Here is a 25,477-nt window from a genome sequence, read left to right as displayed (position 1 = left end):
CAAGGAAATGACTGTCCCCGGGAGCCTCCAGAAGGAATCGGCCCCACTGGCACTGGTTTTAGCTCAGTGACACCCACACTGGCCTTCCAGCCTCCAGAAACGTACGGTACAAACTTCGTGTTGCTCAAAGCTGTTCTGTGGTGGTAACGGGTGCCAGCCGCCACAGGAAACCCCTCCGGGGGCCACCTTTTCAGGCAGGCCGGGGGGGCAGGTGGACACCAAGCCCACCCCCAGCCAAAGCCTTTCTCCCCCGCAGTCTGCCGGGGGAAGGGCCGAGGATGGCAGCAGGGTGGTCGTCGCGGCCACGGTGGCTGCCCTCCGAGCTCGCCCGTGGACCCGGCACGTGCTGAGCGCTTTGCATCATCCCGTGACTGTCTTCTTCTCACGCCAGCCCCTCCTGTCCTGTTTCAGGCTCCCCTGCAGCTGAGCTGAGGCAAGGATGGGGTGCAGGTTGCGGATGTGGGGAATCCCTGGGCCTGGCAGGGAGGCAGGGAGGGCGGAAAAGCCCAGGGACGTGTGTTGCTGAGCTGGTCACCACTGAGCACACCCAGGCTCAACTCAGGTCTCCGAGGCATCATGCAGAACGCTCCAGACTGTCCCTGGGGCAGGTGGGGGCTGGTGTGCTATACCTCCCATCCCCCAGTGGGTGAGGGGTGCCCCCTAGGTAGACCTCCTGTCCCCCAGTTTCCGGACGACCCGGTGTCTGAGCTGAGTGAGGTTCGAGGCTTTAGCACAGAGGCCAAAGCTGGCTTGGGCTGTGATCACAGCTGACTCGTGGGGTGCAGGCCCAGAACCCTGATCACACTGTCTTTGCGGGCTAAGCACAGTCATACACGGACATGAGACACACACACTCATTTACACAATTGCTAACGACGAGCACCCATTGAACACCAGCCCTGGCCAGGCCCCACACCCCCTCGTAAACGTCAAAGAACCGGGTCTCGGGCAGTAGGGGGCCTGTCTCTGTCTATTTCCAAGCTGCCCCTCACCCTCCACACAGAACCCCAAGGCCCCAGCAGCCCCCGAGTGGGCCGGAGGCAGGTGACCTTCCTCTCTCTGCACAGAGGGCACGGAGGCAGCCAGAGCAGGGTCCTTCCAGGGAGGAGGGTTTGGAACACCCAAGGGTCGTGGGGTGACGGCTGTCTGGGGGCGAGAAGCCATGTAGCTTAAGAAGCAGGTGCAGAGGAGATGGGTGGCAAGAAAAACGACTTGCCCAGAGGCCCGGGTGCCTGTGCCCCTCGCGTCTCCAAGGTGTTCAGGGACCCCACAGCCTCCTGGTCGGTGCCGAGGACAGCGGGTCTTGGGAGCTGCCCCTGCATCCCTGGGGCGCCACTGACAGTCCCCGCCCTGGACCGAATGTGGGCGGCAGGCTGGCCCCTCGCTCCTTTTCCCAAGGAGAACTGCGGCACCGCCTCATCTATTGTTTAATAAACTGGGTGGGGAGGAGGCAAGGCTTGAATTTCCGACTCTCGGGGCAGAACAGGCCCTGGATTTGTGGTTTGCAGCCCCAGACCGCACCAGCTCTGGGCGGGCACAGCCCGGGGCTGCAGGGCGCGTGTGGGGCCTAGGTGCTGTTGACCGCTTCGGCCCAGCCGGAGGCTGGCTGGGAGGCGCGGGGGGTGCGGGCGCAGCGCAGGTCTTCACAACGGCTGTGCCCTCATCCACCAGCAACACAAAGAACAAGACCCCATTGCCTCTTCGTGGTGAGACGAGTCAGTCTCCACAATCCTGGAAACTGGATCAAACCCAGCGTGAGTCAAATGCCACTCTCAGATTCCCGGGAGGCAGTGGGTGGGCGTTGGGGCCCCACGGCCCAGGGTGCAACCCTCCCACCCCCATGACATGCTGGGACCCGGGGCAGTCCCCGGAACTTTCCATCCAACCGTCCATTCATGCTCCGCTCGCTGGGCTCACACCACCGCCCCGGGGATGCTGTGATGATGAACAAACGTCTCTGCCCAGCAACCAGCCGGGTCCAGCAAAGAATAACTTCTCAGTAAACAATAGCTGTTATTATTTCCCAAAACACGCAACATGACTTCACCTACTTCCAGGTTCCTGGAAATAAGCCTGATTTGGGGTGGAAACATGCCTTTAAGAGCTTCACTTTGCTTGGAGAGCCGCCACCCCACCTGGCCACCTGGAGGCGCGTGACGACGCTGCTGCCCCCTGGTGACGTCAGGGGGACACTGCAGCCGCAGGAGTGGGCACCCCCTTCCTCGCAGGTTTGCCCTCCGACTGCATCTTTATGCTCGGCCACCGGGACCACAGGTCTGGGGAACCTCCTGGATTTGTGGCTTGGGCCTTCGTGCCCCTCTTGCAGCTGTGGGGTTGCGAGGAGGGGTGGAGGAGAGGAGAGGTGCGGGCAGGTGTGTCCCCGCAGGATTTCTCCCTGGGGATTCGTCCCTCTTCCTGCAGGTCCGCGGCCTTCCCTGCTCGCCAGCGTTTCTTGGGATGGCCTCCAGCCACGGACGAATCCGGACAGGAAGCAGCGGTCCCGATTGCCAGCACTGCCCCCGGCCCCCCAACCCTGCCCAGGCGTCTGGAGCTCGAGGTTCCACTTGGAAGCCACTCGGAAGTCAGAGAGAGCCCGGTGTCCATGAGCACGCAACTGCCGATCAAAAACCTTTCAAAGTCATGCCCTAGCCCCGAGCAAAGCTGCCAGGGATGCAAAGTCGTCCCCCGGGCGGGCTGTCCCTGCTTCTCCCCACTGGGCCTGGAGCCGCTCAGGGCAGGGACGGCCTGGCGAAGGCGAAACGCACCATCCCCTTTTCCCCACAGCGAGCGTCTCCTGAGCACTCGCTGGGCCTCAGGCCTATTCCAAGGCCAACACGCTCACCTCGCGGGGTTCGCTCGCTTCCCCTCGCGACACCCCAGCCAGGTGAGTGGGCACAGGGACACCAGGGCAGAGGGGCCCCTCGTGGGCTGCACTCGTGTCACCTGTGTGCCTGCAAAACGCGCCCACTGAGCCCACACCAAAGTCATGATGCCAGGGGGCCGGGAGTGGCCCCGGGAATTTTATTTTTAAAATATATCCGGGGATGCCAATGCACCCAGATCTGCTGACAGATCAGAGTCGGAAGCTTCCAGATCCCAGCACTGAGGGTCACCCTGGCTAGGTCCCCAGGGGCTGCCGCTCACCCCATTTGGCACAATGCCTGGCGGGGACCAGGCCATGGAGCTGTGCCCACAGAGCCGCCTTCTAAGGAGCAGAGCACACTGCGTTTGGGAAGGAGGGCTGGGACATCCCAGGAGACTGGGAAAACCACAGCCGCTGGCTGGAGCAGGTGCCCAATGGGGAGTGACACCTCAGGACCAAAAGCTGGTCCAGAGTGGTCCTTCTGGGGCACAGGGTGGGTGTGGGGCCACGCAGAGAATTGACAGAAATCAGGTGTTTTCCAGAACAGCAAATTAAATGCTGCTCTGCGTTTGTCAGTGAAGTTCACCTGGATGCTGTTGGAGGTTCTTTCCTCGCTGCACATGGAAATTTATATAATCTTTACAGGAGTATGAATCACAGGGACCCCCCTCTCCTGACAGCTCCCGCGTCTGCCATCCCAGCCTCTTGCCCAGAACTCAGGGCCTACTTATAGTTCCTGGACGCATGCTCTTTTGCACCTCTGAGCCTTTGCACGTGCTCTCCCTCCACGCAGAAGGCCCTCCCGTCTCATCTAACTGGCCAAGGCTACCCTTCTTTTAAGATTCACTTCCTGAGCCACCGCCTCTGAGAAGTCCTCTGGGATTTCCCCCAGGCCAACAAGGAGGTACTCCTTTTCTTTCTCCAACTGCAGGCGGCACGCACCCCCCACGAGAGGTATGAAGAGGCCAGATGGTCATTGCCAGCTTGCTGTCCACTGTCCAGACTGGGAAGGTCTTGGAGACAGGGACCACCTCAGCTTCCGACACTGGGCTTGGCCCGGAGCCTGTTGTGAACGGATGCTACATGAATGAGAGAACAATCACGATGCAGGAGGTTCATTCCACTGCACTTTCAAGATTGGCTCTGAAGTTCTTTTTAACAAGGCTCTGCCTGTGATAATAACATAAAGCACAAACCTGCAGGGTGAGACTCAATCACACAAGGGGCTGCAACTATTTAATCCCCCGTGATAACGAAATGCCGGCACCGGGCCTTGGTGGGAATGAAAGGAACGACTGCTGGTAACGTCCCCGTATCATGCTCACGCTCACAATAGTAGAATGGGCTCACACCCGGGCTCACCGAGGAACGACCGAGGGCCAGGCTGGCACCGACACCACCAGATCCCTCTCGAGGCTGGACTCCTGTGCGGCCCCAGCCCATGGAGGCCTGGGGAGCCAGGGCAGTGGCCAGCAAGGCCTGGTTTGGACCCACCGTCCGGGGCCAGCCGGTGACCATGGAGAGCTAGCTGAACTCGGTGAAGCTATTTTCACACATGTATTTGGGGCTTCGACCCATGAGGATATTTTAATACTCAGCAGAAGTAGATAAAACCCTTGGCGCGACGCTGGACATCTAACAGTGAAAAAAAAGAGCTCGCCTTGGAGGCTGGACCTGTGCAAGGCGGGGGGCAGGGAGGGGGGACGAATGATCTGCTCTGAGATCCTTCCAGGGTCTCAGGTCTACAGGGGGTGCCACAAACTTTCTGGAAAGAGCCAGATGGTAAATATTTTGGCCTCTGAGGACCATGGGGTCCGTCACAGCCACTCAATGCTGAGCCGTGGCTCAGAAGCAGCCATGGCCGACACGTGTGCATGGGCACAGCCGTGGCCAATCAGACTCGATTTACCCCTGGTCCAAGCCTGCCAACCCCAGTCTAGGGTTTTGAGGGGGCCATGCTTCATTTAATCAATAGATTCGCTAGATTTGCCTTCAGGCTTTGGCTCACCACGGCAGAGTGGCAGGTTGGGGTGGCAGGAAGGGCAGGGTATATGAAGGAAGCTGCACCCTGTGCCAATTCCAGCTGTATCATCCCCTGATGGTCACTTTGGGCAAGTCACATGACAATCTGAGCCTTGGTTTCCTCATCTGCAAAATGGGACAATGATTCCTAAGACCCAGGACTCTGGGCAGATCCCAAGGGAGGACACACGTAAACCCTGGTGACTCAGGTCAGCTCCTGGGGTGTCACAGGTGGTGCAGGGAGCAGGGACTACGGCCAAGGTTGTGGGGTGGTGTTCTGGATTGCTAAAGCTGATGAGGTGCAGTACCAGGAATGGACTGGCTTTTAACAAGGCAGATTTATTAGCTTACAAGTTACAATTCTAAGGCCATGAAAATGTCCAAATTAAGACGTCAATAGGACGATACCTTCTCTGAAGACTGGTTACTGGAGAACTTGGGCTCCTCTGTCAGATAGGAAGGCACATGGTGGCGTCTACTCGTCCTTCTCTCCCGGGTTTCATGGCTTCCAGCTTCTGGCCTCAGTGGTTTCCTTTCTCAGCTCTTCTGGGGCTGTTTCTGGAGCTTCTCTTAATTTCATCTCTTTTAGCTTCTGTCTCTCTTTCTTTTATCCTCTTAAAAAGGTCTCCAGTAAGAGGATTAAGGCCCACTTTGGGCAACTCCTCAATTGAAACAACCTAATCAAAAGGTCCCACCTACAATAGGTCTGTACCCACAAGAATGGATTAAAAGAACATGATCATTTCTGGGGTCCATACAGTCAAACTACCACAGGGGGTGATGGCTCCTTCTAGATCCTCGGTCATGGTCCCAGGGTTGACGTGGTCCGAGGAGGACTGTGCCTGGGTGGTGGGCCCCTTCGCCCCAGCTGTGCACAGGCCTGGTGTGCTTGGGGTGAGAGGCACAGGCAGGGACCCCCCAGTCCCAACACTGGGCCTCACTGGGCCTTGACTTGGGGAGCAGGGACGGTGGCCGAGCTCTACAAACATCACAGTGAAACATCAACATCAAGGCCAGCTCTCAGGTAAACTGTTCATTCAGGTGGGCAAACCCCAGAAACACCAGGGAAAAGTTTAAGCACATCCACAGGTCTCTTGACTCTGATAACCGAGACCTCAAACATCTTCTGCCCCAGTGAACCGAGGAGAACCTGACCAGCTGGAACATCCCATAATTACTCAGCAGCGGTCCTCTCTGCTCTGTTGGTATGGAAACGACCTGGGCGTGATTTCCCTGCCTTTTTCATAGAAACTCTCCCTCCTGATGTCACTCAAGGAGCAGCGACCAAGAGTCCCATGCTCCTTCCCAGCAATCAAACCCTGGAAACCAACGGTGCCGCTATTTGTAACAGGTGCCCTGTGCTCTCGTCTCTGCCTTCCAGGTGCCTCGGTGGGCCTGGCTCACCTGCCCCCTCCAGCCGCCAACCCAGGCAAAGAGCATCTGCCCTGACCCCACGTGCTGCTTCCAGCCGCCGGAAGCCATGGCAATCACTGCAACGTAAACGTTGAAGTCAAAGCCACAAGGCCATGGGCCAGCACGTACCCAACTCCCAACACACAAACAACAAAGACATTACTATTATGGTCTGTTGGTTTAGTCATTCATTCTTCCAACAAATGGCCTCCTGCGTTCCCCAGATTCTTCCAGGCCCTGGGGACCCATGGTCCCGAGCCTGGCCTTCGTGTCCTCCCGTCCACCCCACACAGTGGAGATGGGGGTCATCCCCATTTTACGGGTGAGGAAACCAAGGTTCATGGAGATGGGCAGGAACTTCCCCAAAGTCACAGGGCCACTTAGGAGAATGGAAAATAGTGCAGCCACTTTGGAAAAGAGTCTGGCAATTTCTCAAGTGATTAAACCTGGAGTTACATTTGACCCAGCAGTTCCACTCCGAGGTACCTACCCAGGAGAAGTGAAAGCATGTCCACACAGAAACTTGGGTGAACGTTCAAAGCAGCATCATCCATAAGAGCCCAAATGTGGAAACAACCCAAATGTCCATTAATGAACGAATGGATAAACACAATGTTGGCTATAAATAAATGGACTATTATTTAGCCGTAAACAGGAATGACGTTCTGATACACACAATAACATGGATGACCCTTAAAAGCGTCATGCTAAGTAAAAGAAGCCAGAATCAAAAGGACAAATATGTTCTGATCTCACTCATGTGAAAGTCCAGGACAGGGGACTCTATGGAGACAGGAGAGACCAGTGGTTGCCAGGGTTGAGCAGGAGAGGGAGGGGACGGGGGTGTAGCTAAGGAGGACACATGGGGTTTCTTTATGAGGTGACGGAAATGTTCCAAAATGGTGGTGATGGCCGCACAACTCTATGAACATATTAAAAACCACTGAATTGTATGCTTTTAGTGGATGAATTGAATGGTTTGTGAATTGTGACTCAATAAAACTGTCTAAAAAGAAAAAGCTAATTGCAGAATAAAAGAGAGACTGGAAGGGAGGGGAGCCCCCATGCAGGTGTGTCTGAGGCCCCGCCCAGCTTCTTAGCCACCTGCCTGTCCACAAGCCCTGCCTCCTTTGCACACATCAGTACCCAGCATGATTTGCTCACATCGGTACCCAGCATCCTTTGCTCACGTCAGTACCCAGGCTTCTTTGCACACATCGCTACCCAGCATCCTTTGCTCACATCAGTACCCAGGCTCCTTTGCACACATCGGTACCCTGCCTCCTTTGAGCACATCAGTACTGAGTGTCCTTTGCTCACATCGTCCCCAGAATCCTTTGGACACATTGGAACCCAGCCTCCTTTGCACACATTGGTGCTCAGCGTTCTTTGCTCACATCAGTACCCAGCATCCTTTGCTCACACTGGTACCTACTGTCCTTTGCTTACACTGGTACCCAGCCTCCTTTGCTCACTTTGGTACCCAGCGTCCTTTGCGCACATTGGTACCCAGCCTCCTTTGCTCACATCAATACCCAGCATCCTTTGCTCACTCTGGTACCCAGCCTCCTTTGCTCACTTTGGTACCCAGCGTCCTTTGCGCACATTGGTACCCAGCCTCCTTTGCTCACATCAATACCCAGCATCCTTTGCTCACTCTGGTACCCAGCCTCCTTTGCTCACTCTGGTACCCAGTCTCCTTTGTGCACATGGGTACACAGTGTCCTTTGCACACATCAGTGCCCGGCGTCCTTTGCTCACATCAGTACCCAGCGTCCTTTGCTCACTCTGGTACCCAGCCTCCTTTGCTCACTTTGGTACCCAGTCTCCTTTGTGCACATGGGTACACAGTGTCCTTTGCATACATCGGTGCCCGGTGTCCTTTGCTCACATCAGTACCCAGCATCCTTTGCTCACACTGGTACCCAGCCTCCTTTGCGCACATTGGTACACAGCGTCCTTTGCTCACACTGGTACCCAGCCTCCTTTGCGCACATCTGTGCCCAGCATCTCCGTGGAATACAAAGGTAGGTGGCAGGGCGGCCACAGGCCTCAGGTGGGCAATGGGACGTGCCGGCCATGAAAACCCAGGGAGGGCCAGACCCCTCCTCTTCCAGCAACGCCCTCTCCCCACCCAGAGAGTGAAGCACTCCTCACTCCGTGATCCCTGGGAATTTTTCCAATTGTTTCTCTCTGCACTTCCACCACAGACCTCCATTTAATTCCATTCTGTCTCCAGGGGCCAGTCCATGCCCGACCCCTGGGCAGGTGTCGGGGCTGGGCTGGAGACCCCCGCCTGTGTCTGCCTGGTCTCTGCTCCCCTGGGTTTGCCGTTGGGACCCGGGAGCTCCTAGTGCACCCACCTGGAGCCAGAGGCGGCATCAGCCCGGAGCAGATGGGCCCACCCACGCCCGCCAGCCGAGCTGATCCGTAGAACTTTCCACCCCGCTGTCTAGGCTAGGCAAACAACTGCTTGCGCTCTCCAGGGTTTATAATTATGTCCTAATATTTCGTACATTTTATCAAGCTATGCACGCACCCACTGTCATGCTTCTGATATATGCAGAGCCTCCACGGGAAGCACCGCTCTCACCTCCCTCTCAAGCCTTGCCTTCTGTCCCAGTTTTCTGCAGCTGCGTAACAAGGTCCCACACACTGGGGGGACTAAAACAACAGACCTGTGCTCTCTCTCACCTCTGGGGGCCAGAAGTCCCAAACCCAGGTGTGGGCAGGGCCGGGCTCCTCCGACATCTGTGGGGGAAGGTCCTGCCTCTCCCAGCTTCAGTGTGGTCACCAGCGTGGCCTTCCATGGCTGTGGCTGCAACACGCTCTCTGCCTTCTTCATCGTCACACGCCTCCCCCATGTCTGTCCCCAAATCTCCCTCTCCTCATAAGGACACCAGCTTAGGGCCCACCCCAATCCGGGTAACCTCGTCTTAACTTATCACATCTGCCGAGACCCGATTTCCAACACAGTCACATTTTGAGGTTCCAAGTGGATTGGAATTTGGGGGGAAAGGATTCAGCCCAGTATACTTTCAAGCCATGAGACCCGAGCAGAGAACCCCAGAGGGGAGCACAGGGCTGTGGGTGGGGCAGCAGGGAGATAAACTCGTGTGCAGTCAGGGAGGGCTTCTGGGAGGAGATGACACAAGGTGGAGGCTCCAAGGAAGGGCAGGCGCCTCTGGGACAAGAGCCAGTGCCACATCACCATGCTCCTCTCTGTCCATTGGCTTGTCTGCCTCCCCTGGCCCAGAAGCCTCGGGGGCCAAGGGCCAGAGGAGTTTGTACTGGGGAGTTGGGGGGTGGGGCAGGTTCTTGGGGAGACGGTCAGCCCGTCCCCGCTGGGAGACAGCCGTGTGCACACTTCCCTGCATGGCCAGCTCTGCCTTCTAGCACAGGCGCTTCTTTGGGCCAATTGCCTAAATAAGGAATGAGTGGGTGCAGGCTCTGAATTTTAATACATCCTGCCAACCCGCTCTCCCCGTCTCCCCACCAGGCCTCAGCGTGTCTGTCACCCCTTGCCCCCAGAAGACTCTATTTATGGGTCACGTCTGGGTTTCAGAAAAGGCCCAAACCTCTTACCACCCGCCCTCCCCAAGTGTTACTTGGAAGAATGTGTCAGATCGCAGTGGAAGGAGCACCTCTTCCTAACTCGCTGAGGGGCCGTCTGCTACTTGGAACCTCAACCCAGGGAGCTGCTTTCCGGACAGCCCCATCTAGCCGAGCCGCCGCAGCCCGGCCACAAGTGGGCTTCTCCCGGAGGACACGGTGACCCCATCGGACTCCTGGGCTCCATCCTGGGCTGTGTCATCCCTCCATCCCCTTCAGAGAAGGTGCATGGGGCCCGGCGGTGAAGCCAACGCAGTTCCAGCCCCTGAGGAGCTCGCCGTCCAGGGTGTGGAGACGGGAGACAGGCCGGAAGTCACACCCAGGAAGATGGTCACACCGGGGACGCCGGGACTCCAGGCCCAGCACACTTCCAAGCAAGTTCAGAAAGCACCACAAACTTGTCGCCTTCTTAGGATGCTTGGGCTTGGTGCTGCCGTGTTGTAGGAAGCTGAAATTCCCCCACATGGCAGAACCACACGGGGAGGCCCCGGGGAGCCCCTGGGTGGTGTCGGGCTGACAGTCCAGCTGAAGTCACGCTGACACCGGTGTCAACAGCCAGCCCTGTGAGCGAAGACACCTCCTGACGATTCCAGCCCCCAGCAGTGTTGTCACCCTGGCCTTCGAGTCTTCCCAGATGAAACCTTGTGCTACCCAAACAAGCCATCATCCCCTCGGCCCCTTCTGAATTTCTGACCCGCAAAACCCTTGAGCATAACAGAAGGGTTGTTATGATGTTAAGCTTTGGGGTGTGTTTTAGTGTCCCAGCTGCTAAAACAAATACCATACAATGGGTTGACTTAACAGCAGGAAGTCATTGGCTCAGGGTTTCAGAGGCTGGGAGGCTGGCTTCCTCCCGGGGTTGGTGTCTTCTGGATGGTTGGGGATCTTTGGGTTCCATCACATGGCAACACACGTGGCGGTGTCTTCTCCCTTCTCTCCTGGGTTCTGTTAATTCCAGCTTCTGGCTGCTTCCGTGGCTTCTCTCTCTGCCTGACTTCCACTCTGCCTGTAAAGGACTCCAGTAACCTGGGTTAAAGCCCATCCTGGCTCAGTTGGGCCACATCTTAACTGAAGTGACCACATCAAAAGGTCCTGTTTACAATGGGTTCTCACCCACAGGAATAGAGTAGGACGAAGAACATGTTTTTCTGGGGCACACAGCTCCAAGCCACCACGGGGTGGTTTGTTAAGCAGCCACTGGAACCTGGAGAGCCGCCACAGCAATGACCACGGACATCTGAACCCACTTTGCACAGCCTCTGCTCCGATGTTCACCTGTCACCCACTGCTGTGAGCTCCACCTCCAAGCGGCAGGGTGCCGTGCCACCCACCGAGCACCCGGCTCTCAGAACCTGTGGGTGGCCCGTCCTCCCACTCCCCAATCCTACTGGGACAGCAACTCCTGCCGTCTTCCAAGAATGAATTATCTAAATCACTGGTTTCCCACCTGGGGGCCTCAGAGTTTTTGCAAGGGGCTCCACATTCACCAACACACTGTGATACCTGCAGACAGATTTTATACTTGCTCTTCAATAGATGGACAGTACAATTTTTCAATGTCTGTAGATGCTCATAGTATTTTTAGAAAGTGGAAGTTCACCTAACAGTGTTATGAAATTTCGTTACTGAATATCTTCTGAAATAATGGATGATCAAATACAGCTCCTCGGACGTGAGCTCATTTGGGACATCACAGAGACCTTCATTCTCTGAAAGGTTGTGTGCGTATGTGGTGGGTGGGGGCCAGTAATGTAAACCACAGCTGCTTCCCTGATCTGGAAAAAAACACTCAGGACCCACTGTTTCTTAGAAGAACCATCAGGTTTCAAATTGCTCCAGATCTAATTTCTGGAACTTTCCTACCAAGCCAAAAGCTAGGTTCTATGAAAACAGCACTTTGCAGTTTACAACACATCTTTATGCATTTGGATCTTTCATCTTCTAACAACTCCACAGTGTAGATGGGGCGGGGGCTCAGTGGGTGACTCCCGGATCCCTCTGCAGGAAGTTGCTCTAGAGCCCTCCAAGTAAGCAAAATCACCTCCTCCACAGCCAGGGGCCCGGGAGGAGGCATACCTGCTATTTTGATCTAGGAAAGGAGATGCTCAAAGTCTGGTGTGACACTGTCTCAAGTCTCCAAAGCCTCCCCGGGAGGTCAATATCCTTATGCCCCTCAGCAGGGTTGGCAACAGAGGCCAGAGAGGCCACCTAACAAGCTCAAAGCCACACAGCCAGGAGGGGCAGGGGCAGGATTCACTCCTGGATCTGTCTTATTCCCACTGACCCACCCTTGATCCAAGGCAGCTCCAGCTGTTTCCAGCCTCCTGCTTCCACCCAGGTCAGTCTCCTCCCAGGGCAGCCTCCACCCAGGTCAGTCTCCTCCCAGGGCAGCCTCCACCCAGGTCAGCCTCCATCCAGTGCAGCTCCACCCCCATAGCCTCCACCGCGGCAGCTTCCCATCACAGGTGCCCTCATCCCTGCCTGGGTTCCACCACCTCCCCTTCCTCTGCTAGCCCCAAAGATGGCTCCTTCCATGCTATGCAAGCACCCCCGGGGTCCCACCCAGCAGCCCTGGGCTCTCTCTGCCCTGGGATGGGTTGATCTCTGCACTGGGTCTGGCTCCCGGGCCCGCTCCTGCCTGCTTTGCCGTCAACCAGAGCCGTCCTGGTGGCCTCCCCTGTGGGCACCTGGCCTAAGCCCCCCCCCCCACCGATGGCGTCCTGTGGGCCCAGCCGCTCACCCGGGGAAAAGACGCCAGGCCCTGCAGCAAGTGCAGGTCAGGCCGCAGGCGAGATGTCCCCAGGCCCAGCAATCAAAGCTCAGGTCGAGCCAAAAAGGATAAAGCCCCAAACCCTTCCGGCATCAGGCGGGAAACCTCCAAAATGCAGCACAATACCCAACAGTAAACATTTAGGGGAGACAGGAGGATTTCACTGGTAGGCTCAGGTTAAGGTCTGGGCCAGTGGGGGTGACGGCCCCACCAGCTCCCAGCCACGTGCTCCCAGGCCTCGGCCTGTCCTCCGGACAAGGGCAGTGAGAGCCGCACCGAGCTCCCAGGGACGAGGTAAGGCTGAGACAAGACAAGGCAGGCAGGTGCTGTGCACGGAGCCAGGCACATGGTCCCCTGGGGCTCAGGGAGTCCCCAGACACTGACCTGATGGCCAGATGTCACCACAAGCTACAGCCGGCCATTCCGACAGTCCCTGGGAGGCCCTCCTCTTGTTGGACAACCCTGGGCAGTTTCTCATCTGAGTTAGCATCTAAGGTCTTGAATGGCTGAGTTCTCCACTGTGACCCAGTGGGGGAATGTCCCCTCAAGCCCCACAATGCTCACAGCAAGGGACGGTCAGGAAGATGAGTCTCTAGGACACACTCTCCAAGCTGGTGAGGTGGCCTTGAGCACAAGCAGATGCAACACCTCTCTGCCTGGGTCCCTGCACTGCTCAATAATCTTCCGTGGCTCCCCACAGCCAACAGCCCACACCTCTGCCCCCAGTGCCCACCACCAAGCCCTCCACGCCCAGCGCCCGTCCATCCCCCTGGCCCATGTCCTGCTGCTCCACGGTGCCAAACACTTTCTCAGAGTTGTCCTTGACAGGCCCAGAACCAGCCTTGGCTCCAGCCATCTCTCTCCCAGGAGTCCCGTTCACGCCCATCTCCTGCTAGTCCTTCAAGACCCACGTCGAATGCCCACTCTGTGCTGACAGTGCTTTCACGGAGAGCCCACCCGTTCCAGAGGCAGAGAGCAGCGAGCACCCTCCACTGCCGCGAAACTGTCAGAACACTGAACCTGCTTTACAGATGCAAAAGCCGAAGCTTGGCTGGTGAGGGGACTTGCCCACTGGCCACCCTCCCCAAAATGGCAAGTGGCCTGTGGCTTCTGGATGGTTCTCCAAGGCTCCCCACTTGGATGGCTCCCTGCAGGTTCCTGCGGGCTCACCAGGGCTCCCTGAAGATGGGCACTGGGACGGGGAGCTTGTAACCCAGCTCGCCCCAGACTACCCCGGTGATGGTCCCCTTACCAGCCTGTTGGTTTCACTGATCCCACTTTGGAATTAAGGTCTGTTGGGGTGCCGGGTGTGGAGAGGAGACGCAAAGGGATCTGGGAGTCCCAAGGAGGCTGAGGAGGACATGGAACTGGATGACCAGGTCTCGGACTTCTTTTATCCCACCAAAATGTCATACAAACACCTACTGGATTGGGCAAAGACAGTATCTGTCATTTTTTTGTCATTTTGAATATTTCTGATTATTGTACTGCAAATAAAGGTGACATCTTTTGTTGAAAACAAACCAATTGTTTCCATTTGTATAATAAACACCGGGCTGCAGCAGGCCCCGTGCCCAGGGGTCATGGGTGCAGAGACCCTCTTGTGGCAATGAGAACCCTGAGAACTGCCTTTGAGGGGGCCTCTCGTGTGCATCAAACTCCTTTAGACCCAAAGAAGGTGGGGCAGTCGGAGAAGGGATTTCCAGCTGGGGGGAAGGGTCCAGCCTCTGGACTACAGCTCACCCAGCTCAGACCCCAGAATGCCAATGAGGCAAGGCCAAACCCCTGTGGTCCCTTATGGCCGTGCTTTGTCTCATCCGGGGGCTCATGAGGAAAGAGCCAGCCAGCCCCAAGGATGGGGGGCACCAGGCAGCCCCATGGGTCCCAAGATGAGCCTCTCATCGGGAAGGCAGAAAAGGAAAACAGCCGAGCAGGCCGCATCCCCTCTCTCGGGCAGAGAATACGGGCAGGGAGAAAGGGGAGGCCCTGGAGGCCACGGGGAGGAGTGGCCCTGAGGTTGAAAGAGCCGGAGCCCCAGGCCTGACCTCGAAGGCTGGTGGGACTCGCCCACAGCTCAGCTCTGCAAAGTGGGATCAGACACCTCCGAGACCTGGGCATTTAGGGACGGCCATATCCCAGGCCCTGCCCAGGCCAGCCCACAGCAGGGATCAGCGGGTGCGTGTGTGCATGGCATGGGGGTCCCTTCCAGGGGCAGAAGCTGCAGAAGCCCCCATGAGCAGCCCCTGGACACTCAGGCTGGCCACAGGGCTCCCGGCGGAGTCAGCTCAAGCTTTTGGCAATTCCTGGAGCTCTTGGAGCCTCAAGCAGGCTGAGGCAGCCCCCGCGTTGCCTGGAGGGTGTTATTTCCTCACCGGAAGAGGGCAGCCTGTCCTGACCAGAGGGGCATCCGAGGAATCTCATGGGCAGGGTGCCAGGGCTCAGGCGCATGCACACACACACACACACACACCGAGGAGACCAGTGCTGGCTGGGACGGTGGGCCCTGTCCCCCCAGGCCAGCATGTGTCCCCCAATGGCACACGGCCCTGGGCGAGGGCGGTCCCTGCTGGACAGACGAGTGACCTCATCTGGGTACTGACATCTCCCCAGGGCCCAGCATGTAGCAGATGCCCAATGAATGTTCCTTAAATCTAACGGAAAACAGGAAATGTGCCTGCTGACAGCCAGACACTGTACAGTGGGAGGGGGACCGGTGACAATTACTAATCGGAATCTCAGTGTCATCCTCAGGCCCTGAGCCCAGCTAAGAGCCAGCCAGCACCCAGCAGTTCCCATTACCATGTCTCCAGCCCCAGCCCTCCACCCCACCCCGGGGAAGCCCACCCAGAGGGACTGTGAGGGCTGAGCTGAACCTGCCAGGGCCACCCCCTCCCCAGACCCTCCGAAGTGAGAGAACATTTTATGGGGTACTGGGGGGGACAGCAGGCTGAGGAGACTCCAGTGCATGCGGGTCTCACTCGGGGTGGGCAGGAGGGGAGGGTCACCAGCAGCCCCACCCCCTTCCTGCCGGGCCTCAGCAGCCTCCCCGTCGAGCATGTCCATCAGGTCCAAGCAAGGATAGCCATGGGGAGTCTGGGGGTCACAGCCCCCCTTTCCAGAGTGACCTCCCACTCCCCTGAACCAGGAGGTCCCCTCCACTGCCAACATCCTAAGATGTACCTGGCACTTCAGTGCCACTATCTTTCCGTTCCCTGAACGGGGCACTGTCCCCTCCCCACCATCTCCATCAGTGGGAACAGCCCTCTCCCCACCATTTCACACATGACACAGAAGGAAACGACCCCCCAGGTCAGGACTGGAGCCTGGGCAGCTCTAACCCAAGAGCTGTCACTCCTCCCACTGCGGCCTCCCTGGGCGAGGGGCGGGCGAGGAGGGACGCTGCCCAGCACTCGTCTTCAGCCTCACCCTGGTGCCGCCCGGTCTGCAGGGTGGCACCCTCCGCTCGGTGCACCCACCCCGGGTTCCTGCCGGGCACAGCTCCCTCCCCCGACACTGTCTCCACCAAGGCGGACGGCTGCCCGGGCCTGAGCAGGCTCGGTTTCTGCTCACGGCCCAGCCCTGACACAGCCACTCATATGCCCCCCGCCAGGCCCGGCCCAGGCTCACCCCCCAACCTGGCTGGAAGGCTCCCTCCTGCACCCCAACTGGAGTTTCCTCAAACCTAAGGAATGTGCTCTGCACACGCCGCCCGCCCCCGACAGCACTTGCTGGGGTCTCCAAGCGGCCTCCCTTCCCCGCCCCCCAGGAAGACAGGGTGGGGCTGACAGCTCCATCCACAGCCGCCCCCCACCCCGCCCGGCCCCGAGGTGCCCACAATTCGGCACCTGTCTCATGATCTGTGTTGTGAAGGACAGTTTAGATCTGAAAACCTTTGCTGCAGAAGCCTCCAGCGCTCCCTGACACCCCAAGACCAACTTGGCAAGGAAGTGGGTGGAGGGAGAGGGCAGGGAGTCTGCAGGGCACCAGGGTCCCGGGCTGCCAGGGCTGCCCCCTCCTCAGTCTCAGCCGAGAGGCCTGGCCCCCTCGGGCCCTCCCTCCTTGCCAGCAGCGGACAGTGTGGTGGAGGGACCCGGACAAACGTGTCCCTGGCCTCCGCCCGCTGCTTGTACGTTCCTCGATGGCCGCACTCCCTTCCATTTCTGGACCCCGAGCCCCCCTCAAGGAGGGGTTTGGAAATCGCTCAGCCCATACCTCTGAACCCCCTTGTCCTGCAACGACTGGGCCGCCAGCCTGTTTCAGACCTCCCGGCCAGTTCCAATAGTCACCGGGCACTTCATTCCATTAGAACTTCTCCCCCAAAGGAAACCCAGCGAGCTTTCTTTACGAAGAGCTCTCCTTGCTCCAACACGAGGCAGTCGTAACCCAGCCGGGCAGGCGTTTTGCAAAGGGTGAAGCTGGGAGCTGACCACAGCGCAGGGCTGGGCATTACCCCCAGGGATGGCTGGAAAGGCACTGGCTGGGGCTGGGACCCACGCCTGCGCTGGGACTGGGTGGCTCTCAAGGGCCCGAGCAGCAGCAGCTCAGCGCCAGCGTGGTTGGTCCGGGGTGCCGGTGATGACCTCCTCCCCACAGGCGGCCTCCAAGCTCCGAGCCTCGAGTCCAGCCCTGTCCCCGGCTCACACAGAGGCGTCATTGTCCCCCGCCCCAGAGGAGGAGACTGAGGCTCAGAGACACTCAGTACGTCGCCAAGATTACACAGCCTGCAGCAGGCAGGGCAGGTCTCTGCGCCCCAGGCCGGGCCTCCAGTTCCTTCTGCCTGTTTCCCCCTTTAACCTCCTGGCTCTTCTCCTAATCCAGCAGGTGATCCGAAGCAGGATGGCATTAGGGTAAACAGCTCCTGTGAGCCTTAGAATGGGTGCCCAGGTTGCTGGCCCAGGGCTGGGGGAGTGAGAACGCACAGGAGGGACAGTGGGCCACAGTTCTGGCTGTGGCACCCCCCTCTGGTTATACCCCACCTTCTGGCAGCATCTTCTACCCACAAACCAGATTCTCCTGGGCACAGCAGGCAGGCAGCCTTGGGTGGCCAGGAGCCCTGGCACCCACTCTCAGCCTGTCGGCAGCCATGAGGTCCCGGCTCAGCCCGGACAGGCAGCGTGGCACAGGGGCCAGCCTGGAACCCCCCGCCGCCGGGACATGGGCCTATGGGTTCAGCGCAGAAATAACTTCTGCATGATGATGCAAGTAACATTCGTCATCGTTAGAAACCCCAGCAGTACCTAAAAGTTGAAGAATGTAAAACCCCTGCTCTCCTTTCTCTGAGAAAATCACTCTTGACATCTTGGCATTTGGCTGGGACAAAGAGTAGATAGTTAAGTAGACGCACAGACGCACACACCTGCAATGTGATTAATAAAGATGTTAACATAACATGATATGTTAAAACTTAATAAGAGAAATTATAATATATGATATAACTTGAAATAATAAAATAACGTGATATAATATAACTCACATATATAATATAACAAATTATAACATAGCATAATGAACTATAAAAAGTTATATATAATTTTTTCATGCGGCATGGCCTCTGCCTGGTCCTCGAGCATCTGGATGGACTTAAACACAATATTTAAGCACCTCCGAGAACCTACCCAGCTCTGTAAAATAAAAGGTGCTCAGTGTATACTTTTTCAGTAACAGTGTAAGATGTAATCCACATAGGATAGAATTCACCCATTTACAGTGCACAATTCAGTGTTTTTTAGTCTATTCGCAGGGTCATGCAGCCATCAGCACAGTTTTAGGACACTTTACCAACCCACAAGAAACCCTGCACCCCCGGCAGCCCTGCCCCATCCCCTCCCGCCCCCACCCCTGGCAACAACTAACGCCCTTCCGGTCGACATTTCCTACAGATGGACTCGCGCCCGTGTGGTCCTCTATGGCGGGCTCCTTTGGAGCAGCGCGGTGTTTGCCAGGTTCGCCCACGGTTTCCCATTTTCCTGGAGGATGATGCTCCCTGGTGTGGATGGACCACAGCTCATTCCTCCATTCCTCGGTGTGAAGGATGTTTGGGTCATTTCCACTTGGGGGCTATTACAGATAACGCTGCTGGGACACTCGTGTACAAGTTTCTGGGTTGAGGGATGTTTCCATTTCTCTCGGGTAGACACCTAGGAGTGGAGTTTCTGGGCTGATGCTTTACGTTTAACCATTTGAGGAACTGCCAGACTCTGCCATTTCCTACAACCGCTGTGCCATGTTCCATTCCTACCTGCAGCATCTGCTGCCTCCACATCCAGGACACTTGCCACGGCCTGTCTTTCGGATGACAGTCGCCCTAGTGGACGTGAAGTGGTGCCTCCCTGAGGCTTTGGTTTGCTTTTCCCTGGTGGTGGATGGCGTTGAGCATCTTGTGTGCTCATTGGCCATCTGTGTATCTTCTTTGGAGAAATGTCTATTCAGATCCTTTGCCCATTTTTAAATTTGATTGTCTTTTTTGACAAATATATATTTACATATACACACACACATACAGGACAAATATATCTGCATATATATTCTAGAGAAAGTGTCTTCTCAGATATATGATTGGGAAATATTGTCTCCCCTTCTATGGGATGTTCTCTCTCTTGACAGAATATAAGATTTTAATTGTGATGAAGTCCAATTCATCTCTTTTTTTCCTTTTGTTGTCTCTGCTTTTGCTATCAAATATAAGAAGCCACTGCTTAATACAAGGTAAGAGAGATTTATGCTCGTGTTTTCTTTGAAGAGTTTTCTGGCTTTAGCTCTTCCTAGACACGTAACTTTCCCTGGACAGAACCACAGGCTCCTCACCGCTCTGCCCCCCGAGAGGCCGTGTCTTCCCCGTGCCGTGGGAATATTCTCGCTCGTCGACCCGGGTCTCTGCAGGCTCGGCCCTCGCTGCCCTTGTTACAGCACGACTGTGTGCTCCCGGCCATCAGCAAAACCACAACAGGACATGAAAGGACAGCACGTCCTCGGCCGAGCGGGGCAGACCCGCCCAACCTCCGGCAGGGACATTCCACCGAGAAATGACATTGCCACATGTTCTCCGCTCTGGGGATCCGCTGCTGTCTTGAGCTTGGGGGTGTCAGCTGCCCCTGGCTGACTGGCCCTCCAAGCGGGACTGGCCAGGGCAAGGCCAGCCCTGGGGGCCCAGGCAAACGTGAATCTGGGGGCTCTGCTGGGTGCACTCACAGCGTCCTGGAGGGAGATGCTGTCCATCCGGAGAGGGATGGGTGGACCGGTCCCACAGTGAGGTCAGGCTGTTGCCATTGCCCCCGCCCAAGCTGCTCCCCTCAGCAAATGTCCCTGGAGCTCCCCAGCGTGAGGGGCACAGGTGGGGGAATCTGGACAAGGGGTCTGGGCCCCACCGCTGGAAAGGAGGTCACCGGAGAGGCGGTGGCTCTGGTCTGGCTACCTGGAGAGACACCTGCTGTGCCCCAAGCTTCACGTCCCTCCTGGGGGCCTCTGGGCACCCTCAGGGTAAGAGCCTTCGGGGTGGAGGTGAGGAGCCCGCAGAAGGGGACCCCGGCCCAGGGAGCAGGCAGGTGGGGGAGCCCCGCCCAGCCTCAGGCCAGCCAGGTGTCTCGCCTGGGCACCTCCCTTCTTTCCCATTTGTCCTCTCTCCCCAGTGCCACCCCCCAGCTCCCTCCACCTGCCACCCTCCCCGCCACCTTGTCACCACGTGGGTATTGTGTGGGTTAGGAAATAGTTGTTGTTTTTCTCTATACAGCTTGACGTGCCCTGTCCCTCATGCCAACCGCCAGAGGAGCTGAACTGCTCACCCTTCCTGAAGCAGGGCCCCCCCGGCTCAGGGCTGCTGGCACGGGGGGCTGGGCAGTCTGTGGTGGGGCCACCCTGTGCCCTGTGGTTGTGGAGCAGCAGCCCCAGCCTCCACTCACTCCACGCCAGTAGTATCCCCCAACCCCCAGTTGTGACAGCCCCAAATGCCTCCAGACATTGCCAAACATTCCCCTGGGGGGCAAAATCACCCCCAGTTGAGAAGCACTGTCACTCAATGTGGGAGGAAGAGGAGGAGGGAAGGAGGTGGAGAGGGGGAAGGAGCAAGGGAAGGGGGAAGGAAGGAGGGGAGGACGGAGGACAGACGGCAGAGCGGGGCACACAGAGGCCGTGGTCTGCTGACTCCAGCCCAGACACTGGGGTCACAGGGAGCTGGAACCCCGCCACGGCTCCCACACCCTCCACTGGACGATAGCAACCAGACCCTTCACTTCCCCACACCTCTGGTTATTTGTCCATGAAACAGGGCCAGCATTGCAGGGCTGTGGCTGATATTCCAGAGGAGAAAGTTCCAGAAGCCCTGGCATGTGGCAAAAGCCCATCAGCACCAGCTCTCACCAACATTAATAACACAGCAGAGCTAAATCAGTGCCTCCTTCCATGGTAGACCCTCAAAGTTTACTCACAGGACCCAAGACTTCTAGTTAGAAAAGCACACCTCCTTCCCGGCCATACCTGTCTCTCCGGGCATCTCCAGGGAGTGAGGCCTCTTTGCAAAGGGCTGGCTACCTCTCCGTCCACACAGCTCGGACCCAGTCCCTCTCCGTGCACGCAGCTCAGACCCAGTCCCTCTCCGTCCACGCAGCTCAGACCCAGTCCCTCTCCGTCCACGCAGCTCAGACCCAGTCCCTCTCTGTGCACGCAGCTCAGGCCCAGTGCTGGTGGAGGCTGTGGGTGGCAGCTGGGTGTGTGGGAGAGCCCGAGGCCAGCACATCTCCGGACAGCCATGCCAGAGGGTCACGTGGCAGCTGGCACCCTCATGCCCAAGGAGGCACACGGCCAACCCCTTCCCGGCACACTAAAATAGACTCCTACACACTCCAAAGGGCCACCTGTTTCCCAGGCATCCAGGAAAGGGGAGGCTGAAAAGGCCCTGGGGGTGCAGGGAGGGGGGTGGGACCATTTACTGAGCACCCCCATGTGTGGGGTGCAGCCCAATGAGCTCACATGGTCCTCCCAACAGCCTTGGGTGGTGGAAGTTACTGTCCTGTGTGCCAGAGGAGAAACTGAGGCTCAGGAGGGCCCTGGGCAGGAAAGGGCAGCACTGGGGGTCCCGTCCAGGTCTGTGTGACAGCACAGTCCTGCTAGGATGTCGTTGCCCCCTTCCTGACTTTCCAGGCTTAGAGACCTCCAGAGGCAGCAGTGCTGCTTGGAGAAGCCAGCCGTGTACACTCACCCACTTGCCTCGGACATAGCACAACTGTGGGGCCACCCGTGGACACTCTCCTGGCTAAGTGTGCAAGGGGCTGTGCAAACCCAGTCATTAGATAATCAGGGCACAAGTCAGCCCCCCAGCCCAATGGCTGGTGGAGAAGCTTCCAGTAAAACAGCCTTATCATATGCAAGCTAAAGGAAGAATTTTCTTCGCCCTGCATGGCTGATCTAATGTTCGTTAATCATGCCAGTCTGAAACCTCCACCCTCACTGCCCGGGCAAGAGGGGAGGGTAATTAGCCAACAACCACAGGAAACTCTGAGGAGTGGCTGACTGTTACTAGCCAGATCCTCCGGGAGCGACAAATGGATACCAATGATGCACTCAAGGCAAATAATTAAATTCTCTGGTGCTTATAAATAAGAGTTTTCCCATTCATTTATTCCACAGCTGTCTGTGCCCTGCCAGCCCTGTGCTCAACCCTGCACCCGGGCCCCTGCCCAGACCCCACGCCCAGCCTATGCCCAGAGTGTGTCCAGCAGCCCAGTTCCCTGCCCAGCTGGTGCCCAACTGCATGCCCAACCCATGCCCAACTCTGTGCTAATCCCATGTCCAAGCCCCAGCCCAGCCCCATGCCCAGCCCGTGCCCAAACCATGCCCAACTTCATGCCAACCCCTGCCCAGCCCCGTGCCCAGCCCTGTGCCCAACATCATGCCAACCCATGCTGAACCCCATGCCCAGCCCCAAGCTCTGACCATGCCTGGCCCTTTGCCCGTCCCCATGCTCGTCCCTGTGTTCAGTACCCTGCCCCACCTGCACCCAGCCCACGCCCAGTCTGCCACCCAGCCTGTGCCCAAATTCATGCCAACCATTGCCCAGCCCTGTGCCTGGGCCCATGCCCAGCTCTAGGTGGCAGCTGGGCAGAGACAAGACAGAAACAACGACAACGATGTGGCCAGGACAGTAGCCCACCCCTGAGCTGAGTCCTGACACCTAAGCCGCCCCTCTGGGATCCTGTCCTGTCCTGTCCCTACTTTCCTGGTAAGGACACTGGGGCAAGGAGAGGCAGGGCGGGTGGAGCCAGCGCTGGAGACGGAGCCAGCCCCTGCCTTTGAGCCTGAGAGTCCAGCAGGGACGAGGGGCACACAGCCATGGCAACCCCGCACGCACGTGGCCAGGGCCTTGCTGGGGAGCACAGAGGGCAGGGTCACTCCCAGGGGACCCCAAGGCCAGCCTGGGGCTCGAGAGGGATGCCAGGGGGAGAAGCCCCAGCTGGCCCGAGCAGCTGACACGTGGCGTCGGGAAGGGCATGCCAGACGCAGGGACAGCGTGCATGGAGGCGGGAGGAGAGGCGGCAGGTCGACAGTCCTGGGAGGGGACGGCCACGTCCCTTGAGTCTGGGGCGTCCAGTGAGATGGGAAAGTGGGTAGGGGCCAGGGGCTGGGGCACCCCATCAAAAAGTGTGGGTTTTACCCTGAGATGAGGGACAGCAGCTGAAGGTTTTAAGTTTAGAAAGAGCCCAGAGAGGGGGAAGTGTGTGTGCCGGTTTGAATGTATTATGTCCCCCAAAACGCCATTATCTTTGATGTAACCTCATGTGGGCAGATGTATCAGTGTTGATTAGATTATAATTCTTAGACTGTTTCCGTGGAGATACGACCCACCCAACTGTGGGTGGTGACTCTGAATGGATAATTTCCATGGGGGTGTTACTTCACCCATTCAGGGTGGGACTTAATTAAATCACTGGAGCCATATAAATGAGCTGACAAACAGAAGGAACTTAGTGCAGCTGAGAGTGACATTTTGAAGAGGAGCTACAGCCAAGAGGGACACTTTGAAGAAAGCACAGAAGCTGAGAGAAGAGAGGAGCTACAGATGAGAGACAGTTTGAAGATGGCCGTTGAAAGTAGACTCTTGATCTGAAGAAGCTAAGAGAGGACAAACACCCCAAGAGCAACTGAGAGCGACATTTTTGAGGAACTGCAGCCTAGAGAGGAACGTCCTGGGAGAAAGCCATTTTGAAACCAGAACTTTGGAGCAGACACCAGCCACGTGCCTTCCCAGCTAACAGAGGTTTTCTGGACACCATTGGCCATCCTCCAGTGAAGGTACCTGATTGTTGATGTGTTACCTTGGACACTTCATGGCCTTAAGACTGTAACTGTGTAACCAAATAAACCCCCTTTTATAAAAGCCGATCCATCTCTGGTGTTTTGCATTCCAGCAGCATTAGCAAACTGGAACAGTGGGGTAGCACTTCATCCACGGGGCCAGGACTGCTGGCCCCCAACCTGGACCCTGGATGCACAGAACCTGCAGAAACACCGTCCCCGGAATTGGGGCTCCCACCTAATGAAGCTGCCTGCACCCCAGCCTTACACCAGACACGAATGACACAGGCCTTAGTCTCTAACACCAATGCCAAGTGACCCCCACAGACGGAGCACCCCAAGCAGGCCCATCTGCCACCATCTGGTCCTCCCAGATCTCACAGCCACTGGGACCCTCCCCCCCGACACACACACACACACACATACCAGGGTCCCCGAATGGCCAGCGCCTCTTTCCCATGGGGCTGCAGGATGACTTCCCCACAGATGTCCAGGGGTTCGGAGACCCAGAGCCTCCTTGTTCATGGCCTTGGAGATGCAGCTGAGCCGGGGAGGGGGGGGGGTCCCTGAATTGCAGAGCCCTGGGGCCCCTCTGCACCCACACTCACTGAGGGATGAGAGGACTGACAAAGGCAAGGCTCTGGAAACCGAGGCCCATGCCCCCAAGGTCCGGGTCCCCGAGGCCCTCCCAGGGCACGCCGTTGCCACCCCCACCCACCGGCAGGGCAGAGCCTCCGCACAGCCGCCCTCCACACCACAGCAAGGAAGCGCCCAGCCCTGCAGGACGCACCAGCCCCCATCCCCCGGGTGACCAGCCTCACCTGTGGCCAGGGACGGTACTGGCCACGCCCCCACCCTCTGCCCAGCTCCTCAGTCACCTGCAGAACTGGCACCATCACCTCCACTTTCCAGGTGAGGAGACGGAGGCTCAGAGAGGCAGCGTCTCACGCTCACGGCCAGCCCTGGGATGTGACACGGGTTCAAGAGGGGCCTCCTGGGTGCACAGGACCCTGCCTTGCCCATGAGCCCAGAGCCCAGAAGTTCCTCCCAACTCCTCCCTCCCTCCCCAAATCTTGCCTCCTGTTAGAACACGTGTCTGCTACTCCTCTGCTCAAGAGCCTCCCGTGGCTCCCACTGCCCTCAGGAACAGACCCAGCCCCTTCCCAGGGCACAGCTGGCCCCACACACATCCCGGCCCCCCCAACCCCCCAGCCCACTTCTCCCGCTCTCCGCCGCAGGCCACACCCCAGTGCTGACAAAGGCCTCGCTGGCTTGCTTTGCCTCCTTGTACATGCTGTTTCCTCAGCCTGGTTGATTTCTCTCCTCCCTCAGGTCTCAATGAAGGTGCCACTTCCTCCAGAAAGACTTCCCTGATTGCCCCCACAGGCCTTCTCAGGTCTCTCCGGACACCCTGCCCCCCTTCTGTCATGGCCCCAACCACCCTTTTGGACACTAAGCTCCCGTCTCTCTCCCCTGGCCTAGAGCGCGCAGTGGGAGAGAGCTGTCATCCATCG

At 57.7% G+C, this 25,477-nt stretch overlaps 1 protein-coding gene across 6 annotated transcripts in view; it reads right to left on the bottom strand.

Annotated features, from left to right (window-relative positions):
• ABLIM2 (actin binding LIM protein family member 2) overlaps positions 1-25,477 on the bottom strand; it is a 166,973-nt gene that overhangs the window by 116,254 nt on the left and 25,242 nt on the right. For 2 of the 6 annotated variants that reach the window (XM_037829325.1, XM_037829326.1), the window contains exon 1: positions 21,150-21,437. The exons of 1 other annotated variant lie outside the window; for it this stretch is intronic. In XM_037829325.1, coding sequence (XP_037685253.1) covers positions 21,150-21,408 — 259 coding nt within the window. In that variant the 5' untranslated portion in view covers positions 21,409-21,437. Of the gene's footprint in view, positions 1-21,149; positions 21,439-25,477 lie in introns of those variants that run through there. 3 more of the 6 variants (XM_037829323.1, XM_037829324.1, XM_037829321.1) reach the window with 3 other exon arrangements.

The sequence above is a fragment of the Choloepus didactylus genome, chromosome 3 (assembly GCF_015220235.1).
Source record: "Choloepus didactylus isolate mChoDid1 chromosome 3, mChoDid1.pri, whole genome shotgun sequence".
Taxonomy (NCBI): Eukaryota; Metazoa; Chordata; class Mammalia; order Pilosa; family Megalonychidae; genus Choloepus; species Choloepus didactylus.
The sequence above is the reverse complement of the archived record's forward strand: the minus strand, read 5'-3'. Positions and strand labels throughout refer to the sequence as shown.